This window comes from Neomonachus schauinslandi, chromosome 9 (assembly GCF_002201575.2).
Source record: "Neomonachus schauinslandi chromosome 9, ASM220157v2, whole genome shotgun sequence".
Lineage (NCBI taxonomy): Eukaryota > Metazoa > Chordata > Mammalia > Carnivora > Phocidae > Neomonachus > Neomonachus schauinslandi.
Genome location: NC_058411.1, coordinates 99,336,380 through 99,348,553, shown reverse-complemented (window position 1 = coordinate 99,348,553; position 12,174 = coordinate 99,336,380). Strand labels below are relative to the sequence as shown.

At 37.8% G+C, this 12,174-nt stretch overlaps 1 protein-coding gene across 1 annotated transcript in view; it reads left to right on the top strand.

The window, feature by feature from the left end:
- Window positions 1-2,058: 2,058 nt before the first annotated feature.
- Window positions 2,059-12,174, top strand: part of ICE2 (interactor of little elongation complex ELL subunit 2) — a 66,166-nt gene continuing 56,050 nt past the window's right edge. Inside the window, exons 1-4 of the mRNA XM_021693880.1 lie at window positions 2,059-2,215; window positions 3,167-3,301; window positions 5,272-5,376; window positions 11,765-12,026. Of these exons, the coding sequence (XP_021549555.1) occupies window positions 3,261-3,301; window positions 5,272-5,376; window positions 11,765-12,026 (408 nt within the window). The 5' untranslated portion in view covers window positions 2,059-2,215; window positions 3,167-3,260. The remainder of the gene's footprint in view (window positions 2,216-3,166; window positions 3,302-5,271; window positions 5,377-11,764; window positions 12,027-12,174) is intronic.

The following is a 12,174-nucleotide window of genomic DNA, read 5'->3' as shown; positions in this document are numbered from 1 at the left end:
CAATGCCACCTCCACTGTGGGTTTTTGTGTTTTTTTGGAAGGCAGGAAAAAAAAAACCCCTATATACTAATGGCTATTTTATGTTGAACATTTACTCTTCGCAATGTGCTTTTTACATGTTACTTCTAATCCTCATAACAACCCTGTAGGTGAGAAATTACTGTCTCCATTACCCAAATGAGGAAATCAAGGCTCAAAGAGGAGGTACAACATGTGTAGGATCACACTGGCAGTAAGCAGGAAAACTGAGATAAAATCCATATAAGCTAGACTCCAAAAATCCATGTACTTTTAACTAAAGTGCTTCTGGTTCACAAGTAGAACATAAAGAAGAAAGGATACATATATTTAACGTATTGTAATGGCAAGAGTTGTTAAGACCTGATTACTAGTATCCATTCTATCACTGATCATTTAATGTTGGAAAAGTCATTTGACAACCTGGGCCTCAGTTTCTTTATCAGGAAAATAAGTTGGACTAGATAATCTCCAAAGTTCCTTCTGGTTCTAAAAATTCTGATTCTATGTGCCATCTTGCAACCACTGGAAATCAAATATACCAAACCAGCGCACACTCTTTGATGATAATCTGTAATCTCAACACAGGCCATATCTGGTGATGTTACCATAATACACTACCATGGGCTGATCCCAGCAGCATAAGTGCTTGAACATTTCTTGTGCTATTTCTTAAGCAGCTGTTAAAGAGTAGGACAGGACTCCCAATTCTCTCTGACTGCATGCTTTATGAGATAGTACCCAACACTTGAACTTCTACACTGCCTTGATGTCCATCTCTGTCCTAGCACAGGCTGTCAACATTACTCACCTAATAAATGCTACCTGCACAGCGCCAGGCATTGCTCCAGCTGATTTGCAAGTATTCACAAGTATTCTCCTAACCTGCCTCTTCCCTACAATTCATTCAATATATTGCCAGATAAAGCTTCCTGAAACGTAGAAACTCTCACTGTGTCATTCCTCTGCTGATAAGCAACTTTCACCCCCCAGCCCAGCATTTCATTTCTTATAAAGTCAGAATCCTAAGTCTGGCTTATAGGTTCTGTGGTTTAGTCCCAATCTATTTTTCAAACCCTTTTCTTCTACCACTTTATAGTCCTTGCATTCCAGGCAAAATAAATTACCTAAGGGTCATTGTATTCAAGGGAGATTTTTAATAGAAGTATAATTTCTATGTAAACATAGTTTTAAACAATATCATAAATCACTGTAAAATTTAGAACATGCTTTCCTGCTAGCATACAAACTGGACTCTGTCCATGTAATAGGTTTATGCAGCTTCTTGTGCTGGTCTCTTTCTAGAATGCCCTTTCCCATCATCTACATATTTCAAATTCTTCAAATGACCTGCCATGTCAAGTGCCCAATGTGGTAACTGACATGTAAGTATTCAATACATATCTTTAGCTATTCAAAGCTGCTTTCTGTCCCTCTCACTAGTAATTTCTCTCCCTCTCTAAACTCATACAATCTCTCTCAAGGAGCTTACTAGTTTCTATTTTGTTTTATATTATTTAATGTGAATGAGAATCCCAATGATCAAAAGCTCTTGGAGAAAAGGGTATTGGGTCTTAGTTCTATGTGTACCCAGCACCAAACACAAATTATAAGTGCTCAATAAATATTTCTTTAATGAACGAAAATAAAATTAGTGGGAGCCACCAGAGTGGCTGACATCTGGAAATGGAGTGGGGATGGAGTGGAGGTGCTATTATGTGCCAAGTACCATGCTGAGCACAACATCATCCATTATTTCATTTACTCCTTTAAAAAACCCTAAGTAGGTGCTAATAATATCTCCATCTTACAGATGAGGAAACAGGGTTAGGGAAACTAAGACATTTGCCTAGGTCAAACCAAGTCTGTTTGGGTCTTCCCAGTACTGTACTTGTCGGCTGTCCCTCTTCTAATCTTTCATCACCTCAAGGATGTTTCTAGGACAACACAAAGCCCCTAGTCCCTTCAGCGGGGCGAGCCGCGCACTTCCCTGATGAAATTCCCCGAGTGCGGGAGTGAAGAGCGCACGGACCCCGCCCGCCTAGTCGCTGGTGACGTCATTACGCAGGGCCGAGGCGGCGCGGCCACGTCCTTTAAATAAGGCCTTCCGAGGGCGCGCGCGACAGTGTGAGGAGTGGGGTGGAGCGTGTGTGGAGTGGGGGCCGCGGCCCGGGTCAGAGCCGCCGCGGACCACGAGGTGGGAGGAAAGGATGCCTTGCAGCCGAGACGCGGAAGGGAGGGCGCTGCCTTGCAGGCGGGCACGCGCGTGAGGGTGGGAGGAGGGAACATGGCGGCCCCTTCGGTCGGGCCAGGACCCTACGCTCCAGGTTTTGGCGCGGCCCCCTCGCTCTGGCTTTGCTCGCCCCTTTACTTGCCTTACTGGAACCTTGTTTCTCCTACCGTCCCTTTTCCCTCAGCCATTCCTTTTGTCTTCATCAACTCTCTCTCCCCAGCCCCAGATGGTGTCATAATGTGAGAGGGGGATTATGTGGGGGCAGGTCAGGCCCGTCAGGTACTGAGAGACCGACTTCTAAATTTGACTGCTAGTTTCTCACATACCACTTTACCAGTACGTTTGGGATGACAGGAGAAGCACAGAACATAGAGTGGTCAAATCAGATTTGCAGTCCTGGTGATTCCTCCGATTCTGTGAAATGTCATTTAAGTCACCTGGACCTCTGTCTCCTCAAAAGTGAGGTTCTTTTTGAAAGATTCTTGATATCCAGAGAGTTTTTGTCCAGCATTGCTTGCCAGAATTTGTCCCATAACAGTGTATGGTTGGGAAAACAGAAGCAAGATTTGGGCAGTAAGGGAATAGAGGGGAGCTGAGTTAAGACTTAACAGCCCCATGCCCTTAAGTGATCTAGTATGTAAGCAATGAGAACACCATTCAGTTTTGACTCTTTATTTCCACAGTGAGTGTCCTGAAAGTTATGTTACCGGAGTAAGTTAAATGGAAAAGGATTCCTACATCAGCATTGCTGTTCTGCTACAAAGAACCTTGGGAATATTCATCTGTGTGCTGTATTCTGTTTTAGGTGTCCCTGTCAGTTGAGGGTAGGTGTTACAGGTTCTTCCATACCTAAGTTAACAGCCCCTGGCCCAGCCAGTCACCTGCTTTTGATCTTGACCTTTTGTTTTTCCTCAGTTGAGTGTAGATTCTGGAGAAATTTTGCCTCCCCTGGAGTCTGCACTGCGAGGCAGCAGAATTGTGAGCTAGAGTGAAGCAGAAATCTAGGAATATGACCTCCATGATGGCCATGGGTGAACCAAGGCTGAACTGGTGAGTTATGTCTGTTTGAAATCTAAAGAGGAATGAAGTGGGACTGGCGGCTGGATTAGGAAAGGAGGGTTTCTGGCCTGGAGAGATTTGGAGGAAACAAAAAGAAGATACAAGTTCAGTGGCTCAGAATGTACCCTGGTCTTACCTTCACATACTGAGCACTTTTGAGTCATAGCTGATTGCACTTCCTCTCCTAAAATGACAAAAGTTCATCACTCAGATTACTACTAGGTATAACCCCATCATGTATTTATTATTTATTGTTGGTCTCTTAGTGAAGGAGAGAGGCTAGAATTCTCTTGCGTCCAAGAACCTTGCCCATTTCTGTACAGCTAATAGAAAGACCCTCTTTCTAGTAGACAAGCTTCATTTTGTTATATTAGAATCTACATCAAGTGATAATATAAATGCATAGACTGTTTTAGAAGTGTATGAGAACTTCACAAATAGCACACTTGGTAGGTGTAGTTTTGTAGGGACCTAATACATGTGCTGCTTTAAATCAATTTAACACAAATTTACTGAGCATCCACTCTTTGCTAGACAAAGAGAATACTAAAGTTACAAGAGATTACAAAGATGATTTAAATAGTACCTGACTCATAAGATTCAATCAGTATGAGCTCAATAAGTACTTTTTTTTATATTGCCAACAGTGCTCCCTTACCCCAAGGAGCTCATTGCCTTTGAGCCCATGAATTTGTTTTTGTATGATATGCAAAAATCTTGTAACTTAATGAGCTTTCACAGATACAGTACCATAACAAGTAATAAGAAATTACACTGTTGCATAGCAAGTAAGACATTCTAATTTTTATCATTTATACTTTAACCATAGTTGTGGGTTTTTTGTTTTTTGATAAACACCTTTAAAAACAATGAGTATGGAGCAAATATGCTAAAATTTTCTGTTTTGGGAATGGGCCAGCCAGAAGTTACCGTTTAATGGATTGTTCTGTTGTAAGTTTTAGGAGTTGTATACATTTATGCTCCTTGTCATAAAGAACGTGTTCAGATGCAGCACAGATGCTCTTAAATGCTATTTACATTGTGAAACCAAATGTAGTTTACAGCCCTTGGAAGTACCTTTTCCCACAGAATCTTAATAATCTTTGTCCTTTCTAGGTTATGGTTCTCCTTAATTTTTTTTTTTTTAAAGATTTTATTTATTTATTTGACAGAGACATAGACAGAGAGGGAACACAAGCAAGGAGACTGGTAGAGGGAGAAGCAGGCTTCCCGCAGAGCAGGGAGCCCGATGTGGGTCTCGATCCCAGCACCCTGGGATCATGACCTGAGCCGAAGGCAGAGGCTTAATGACTGAGCCACCCAGGCACCGCGGTTCTCATTGTTTTTAATTCCTTCAACCAGCATTTATTGGTTCCTCACAATGGTTCCACCACTGACTATAATATGTTAGTCTCTAATTATGATGTTATGGAAAATCATATAAGACCTTACAAGTGGTTTTAGCAGAGGCACACCATTCATCACATTTGCCAAGTTAATGAAAATAGGTAGGATATTTAGTCTTTGTAGTGTCTCGTGACCTGGCACAATAATGCATGAAACAAAACTAAGTTGAGAAACATTTTCTTTCAGCAACCAAACATCTTAATGTTATACCACAGAGCCTGAGGTGGAGCCTGCCCCTGACAGAATCTTATTGTACCTCAGTCTTTTCTATCTTTAACTCTTAAGTATTTCTGATATTTAATTGGGTATTAATGGAAAAAGCAAGGCTGATTATTTGAACTGGAGAATTTCAGAATGAGCCTAGGCTAAAAACTATCCAAGTAAAACATCTAAACTCAAACATCTGATATATGAAATTAAAATTATTAAGAGGTGATTGTCTAGGAAAGGGGCTATGGGGGCATGTAGTTGTAAACTACAATCGTACCATTATGCTGCTTAGTCTAGCATGAGATTTTGAATTGTCAATATAAGTAAGTTACTTTGTTTCACAGGGATGTTTCCTCAAAAAATGGCCTTAAGACATTTTTCTCTCGAGAAAATTATAAAGACCATTCCATGGCTCCAAGTTTAAAAGAACTATGTGTTTTATCTAACAGGTAATATATTTATTTATTTGGTTGTTTATTTTCATATTTGTTATTTTTCTCGCAATTGAAGTTTTATATCTGTATCCACTATTAAACATTCAAATTATAAAAATGTAAAAATTAGAAAATGGAAGAACCCAGTACCCAAGGATGACTAGTCTTTGGTATATGTGTATTTATATATATAGGTATAGATATAGATATATATAAACAAATCTTTTTGGACCTTTCTCCACATAGATATAAAAACAAAAATGAGATCATACTATAAATAATATTAAATACTATAAAACTGTTTTGTTGTTTGCTTTTTCATTTAAAATAATATTTCAAGTATCTTTCCATGCCTCTCTATATAGCTGAATCTTCTTGTTACATAATGCTTCATTATGTAGATATACTTTCAATTCATTTACCTAGTCTGATATTGCAAAATGTGTTCCTCTTTTTTTGTTACTATAAACAATACATTGATGAAATTCTTGTAATAATTTTTATAAGATAAATTCATAGAAATTGAATTGTTCAGTCAGATGGCATATGCATTTTATATTTTAATAGATACTGCCAAATTGCCAGAGATTTTTTTCCCTCAGATATGAACATGCCTATTGAATGATAGTTTTCCCTTCTCACTGTTTGCCTGCCTGTAACTGCTCTTCTTTCCTTTGTGATTGGCTATTTCTATTCTATTGTGGGTGAGTCTTGAAACCAAGTAATTGGGTTTACTAGAATGGACTGTAAATATGACAAGTGAGGAATTGGGGAGCTTCTCTAGAGGAGCTCAACATTTACTTTCATCCTTCTCCACTTGGTTTGCAATTGAGGAAGTATATTTCCAGCCTCTGTTTGGAATGGGTCCCCATCTGTTCCTGCCTTCTCAGTACCCTTTCTGTCAATTAGCATCTCTTCCTACTGCTATATTTTCATTCTCTCTTGATCGGTGTTTAAAGGTGCTCAAGTTCTTCCTGTCTCAATCCCTGGACTCCATTGTTACTTTCTTACCTCTTCTGTTATTTGTACTTAGATTTCTTTAAAAACTTGTATGTTTTTGCTGGGAGGAAACTATAAGACATGCAAAAAATGTTTAACAAAATGGCAATAATAATAAGTCCCTCCCTGTCAATAATTACTTTAAATGAATTAAACTGTCCAGTCAAAAGACAGATTGGGAGAATGGATTAATAAAACAGGATAAAACACTTCACTGCAGGGCGCCTGGGTGGCTCAGATGGTTAAGCGTCTGCCTTCGGCTCAGGTCATGATCCCAGAGTCCTGGGATCGAATCCCACATTGGGCTCCCGGCTCAGCGGGGAGCCTGCTTCTCCCTCTGACCCTCTCCCCTCTCATGCTGTTTCTCTCTCGCTCGCTCTCTAAAAAATAAATAAAATCTTTAAAAAAAAAACAAAAAACACTTCACTGCACATCTCACTACATTTGCTTTCACTGAACTTCCCACTCTAATCTGGCCTCCACCCTCACTAGTCTACTAAAACTGCTTCTCTCAAGATCATCAGTGACCTCTCGACTATAAAGATATCTCATTCTCCTAGTTTTCTGGTGATGGTGGTATTTCTGTCTCTTTTACCATCTTCATTTTCACGCTTGCCATACTGGCTCATTATACTCTCTGGAGCTTTTAAGAAATACTGATTTTGTACTCTCAACCTATGCTTTTGAATCTGAACCTTTAAGGATGTCTGTGGAATCAATTAATTGACCGCACTGATAGTCATTTAGGTTGTTTCCTTTCCTATTAAAACACTGAGCATCCTTTTATGCTATCCTTATATGCTGATAATATAAGTAGGATAAATCATATAAGAGGAGGTATGTATATGTTTTTTTGTTTTTTTTAAAGATTTTATTTATTTATTTGACAGAGAGAGACACAACGAGAGAGGGAACACAAGCAGGGGGAGCGGGAGAGGGAGAAGCAGGCTTCCCGCAGAGCAGGGAGCCTGATGCGGGGCTAGATCCCAGGACCTTGGGATCATGACCCGAGCTGAAGGCAGACGCCCAACGACTGAGCCACATAGATACTACCAGAGTGCCATTAGAAACATTTTTTAAAAAGTGCTTTTTTGATTCATCAGATGAATAAATAAATTCACTTAAAAGCAAGTAGATGTTGTAGTAAAGAGGCGATTTTAAAAGCAACATTCTTACCTAAGTGCATAATTGTAATGTCTTTGCTAATACCACCTATAGAAGGTTGAGTAGATCCCATATAAATGCATCTGTGGATTTTTAAAGCTATTTTTTTATTCAACTTAGACCATTTCTTGAGGATACCAATTTCTTTTTTTAATTTCTTAAAACTTACTATCAAATAAAGAATTGCCTTTGTTTATTGGAATCAAAGAATGCCTACCAATTCTAGTATCCTGCAAGGGGAGGGTAAAAATGTATATCTTTACAACTTTTTTTAAAGGTAAAAGGAACATGTATCTTTAAAAAAAAAAAAAAAAAACAAAAACTTTTCACCACTCTATATACTTTTATCTCAGCCTTCATCTTTTCAGACTAAAAATTTTTAATATTAATCTTCATCCTGCCACTGCTTCTTATTTATTTTAATGGTTCTTCTCAAGTTTAGCTCTAGTCAGCATGTCGTAGGTGTGGGTTATAGTCTGAATTATGTAAGGGAGATGACATCTTGCTGGCAGTTGGTACAGCTTCTAAAATATTTTCTTCTTAGAATATCCTTTAGATTTCTGTATAGCACAAAATAATAGTATAATTTACCTTTTGGCATAGAAAAAATAAATATATAAGGCATTGATTTCATATGTTTCTAGTCTTTTTTGCTCACATTAAATTTTATTAAGTTTTGTTAAGGAATGGATTTTCAGACTATTAATTTACGGATATTTTCTTGATGGAAAAATTAGAAAAAAATGTAAAATTTTTATTAACCCTAATTTTGTGTTTTTTTGTGTTCTCTAACATTTGGGAAAATACTTCTAATTACTCTGCTTTCTGCAATAGGAGGTTTTTATTCAATCCTTCTCCCTCTACTGGAAGGTAAACATTTACCTTTTTTTAAATTAAAATTTTGGTTGTAGACACTTATAACTGAGTTTTGAGCCAACAATGGGGAAAGTAGCTTCAAATAAAAATTATGAAATTTCAACATGTTTAATATAGAAAACTATAAATCAAATTTAGGAGGTACAGGTAGACTTTAGATGGGGGCCAGAAGCACCATTTCCAAATGCCACTTAAAGAAGCCACCCAAACCAGTAGACTTAAAGCGTAGGAGACTAAAAGTTTGAATTCTGCCTTTTTTTTTTTTTTTTAGAAACGTTAAGCCAAAAAAGAGAATGGGTGGTTGACAAAAGGAAGGGGGAATACTTCAAACCATCAACTAAAATAAAATATAATGCTGTAAATGTGGATAGAGAAACCCTGTCAGATGCTTTTGGCTTGCATGCACCCTGATGAAGATTTTGACAGCACTGCACTCGGAAATGATCTTGATGTGCTGCCATTTCATTCTTTGCTGAATGTAGCCAATTTAAACTGCTAGAATTTCTTGACATTCCTACTCTGGCATATCTGAGTCAGCATCTTGTTGCTGCAGCAGCTTAATTAAATTTGCCAGTTTGTGCCACAAGGACAGACATGTTCTCATATTCAGAGAGACAGCTGTGAAGCAGTATTGTTAAGAGCTGCGGACACAATGCTGTTAGGTTTGAATAGCTCTCAAGACATTTTCTAGTGAGAAATCAATTTGCTGTAATACATTTCTCCCAAGATCAGCAGTTAATATTCATTTTGTTAACCTAAAATATGCTTATTTTTATACAGTTATTGGAGAAACTTTAGTAGCTAAGTATGTCTTATTTCACCTGTATTATTTTCAGAGCCAAGTTAAGCATCCTTAATTTAATTTCCAAAATTCTTTTCCCATTCACTAACCAGCTCTCTTGATTAGTTTTCCATCTTTAGTTTAGCTCTTTAAGGGTGGGGCTGGATATTTTGCTTAATTTGGGGGCCTTAACTTTTTTCCTAAGAATCTTGGCACTTTTACCGTAATTATTCTAGTATTATAGAGCTGATTTAAAACAAATTATCGGTAGTTTTGGGTGGGGCACAGCCTTTATCGAGACACAGATCTAGATTGATAATTCTCAGCCTTATCAGACCAACACCCTCCCACTTTTCATTACAAATATGTATGAGAAATAATATAACTCCTTTGCTAGCCTGAATTAAAATTCATAGATAATAATACTTTAAAAATGTCTCAGATATGTAAATGTGAAATCAAAGGAAATAATTTATACTATTTATTTTAATATGTAAATGCATAGATACTACTGTACTAGAAGATATAATGAAGTAGGCAGATGCACCAGCTAAAATGAACAAGGTTGGATTTTTTTTAAGATTTTATTTATTTGAGAGAGAGAGCGGGGGGAGTGGCAGAGGGAGAGGGAGAAGCTGACTCCCTGCTGAGCAGGGACCCAGATGCAGGGCTCGATCCTGATCCCAATCCCCAGGACTCAGATCATGACCTGAGCTGAAGGCAGACGCTTAACCAACTGAGCCACCCAAGCACCCCAACAAGGTTGGATTTAAGAGAAGTTAACATGAACTATACCATAGAAGAATCATAAAAATAAAAGAGAATAAAATGTATTGTTAGGATAAGTAATAACAGACCAGATTTGTTTGTATATGATTAAAAGAAAGCCTAAAGGAACCTTTGAAAGTTGTGTAGTATACTCTCATACATTACATTACAGGCAGCTAGTATTCCTCACCTCTTCGTGCCTTTAATTCTCCCCTTCTTTTTTGACAACCCAGATGCAACCACGGTCTTCTAAAATTCCCTAAAGAAATTAATACTGTCACAATTGAGCCCCTCCCCATTCTCCCTCTTTTTTTTTTTTTTTTTTTAGGTTTTATTTATTTGACAGAGAGCACAAGCAGGGGGAACAGCAGGCAGGGGCAGAGGGAAAAGCAGGCTCCCCGCTGAGCTGAGCAAGGAGCCTGATGCGGGACTCCATCTAAGGACCCTGAGATCATGACCTGAGCAGAACGCAGACACTTAGCCAACTGAGCCACCCAGCCATGCCCCCCCACCCCCGCCCCGCCCCGCTTCTCTTCACTCTCTTAATCCCTGATCATGTTATCCTTAGGATTCTTGGTCACCTATTCAGTAAGTTCAGTTTGGAAACCTGAGATCTCCATAGTTACACTCTATTGATATACATATATACATATTTACTTATCTTTCTTCCCCATTTATTTGTCTGATCCACTTGATTGTAAAGTTTTAGAGAGTAGAGACTGTATTGTTCCCATGTCCAGCACAAGGCTGACACATGGTAGTCACTTAGTAAATATTAATGAATGGGGGATGAAGAATGAATCAGCAGACCTCCATCCTTCTCATTAGTTTCCCTTCTCTTATGTTACTGTTGTTTAATTTGGAACTAAATCATAGGGAACAGTTACTGTGGTGGAAATTAGAATTGTGGAGGCTAAGGAAGTGTAGTTGTGTGTGTATGTATGTATTTGTGTACTTAAAACTCTTATTAAAAATGTAGATTACTACAATTGAATACTAGGAATAGTGACAAATTATGAACAAGATAAGAACTTTGTATTCATGTACCTCACTATTGCAGAAAGGTGATTTTTTTTTTTTTTTTAAGAAATTGGGGATATCTTTTCATAAATATGGTAACAGGTTCTCTAGTTACTACTTTCTCCTCTAGTGCATTTCTTTGTAGATATGCCACATTTTCTCTTTTGCATTCATTCAAAGCATAAAGACATTTCCATGGACTGAGCCATGTATGAGTGATAGAGGATTGTTCAACTTTTCTAAAACCACTATTGCTTCCATAAAATATGGCACACAGTGTTCGAATTTTCTTTTTAAATCTTGAGATAATTAAAGGAAACTAGAAAATATAGAATCTCAATTTGTGAACCTGTGACCTAAGCATATCCTGCTTTCAGTGGCTTTTGTTCACCATATTAACTAATACATCTTACTGAAGAACTTAAGCTTTTGAAAACAACTTGCATTGTAATAAAGGTGAACATGAAATACTTGCATCTATAATGGCAAGAGCAGTTTTCCTCTGTTGAATAAAGGGGGAAAAGTTCCAAATTGAATAACTTGTCTCAGGATTTTGCCTCTTCCTCTCTGTCAGATAATTGAAGGTAAACTTGTAGTATGATCCTATCCTGCAGAATACTTAATTTACACCAAATGGCTAAACATCAAAATGCAGGTGGCAGAGTTAGATAATAATCCAGAATTTACTATGTTAATCATGCTATATTCTCCCTGGTGATTGAGAATCATGAAGTTCCATGATAGTAATCTTCATGTGAAAAGCACATATTTCTAAATTGTATTTTTTTTTTCCAGACGTATAGGAGAAAATTTGAATGCATCAGCAAGTTCTGTAGAAAATGAGCCGGCAGTTAGTTCAGCAACTCAAGCAAAGGAAAAAGTTAAAACCACAGTTGGAATGGTTCTTCTTCCAAAACCAAGAGTTCCTTATCCTCGTTTCTCTCGTTTCTCACAGAGAGAGCAGAGGAGTTATGTGGACTTGTTGGTTAAATACGCAAAAATTCCTGCAAATTCCAAAGCTGTTGGAATAAATAAAAATGACTACTTGCAGTACTTGGTATGTATTCTATTCTTCAGCTTCAGTAAACAGTATTTAAAAGTTAGGAAGTATTTTAACTTTGCTTTTATGTTTCTGGGTGCAGTTGTATTAACAAAAATGGAAAATTTAAGGAGTTTAATTGACAGAGCATTGGTGCTTTCATTCT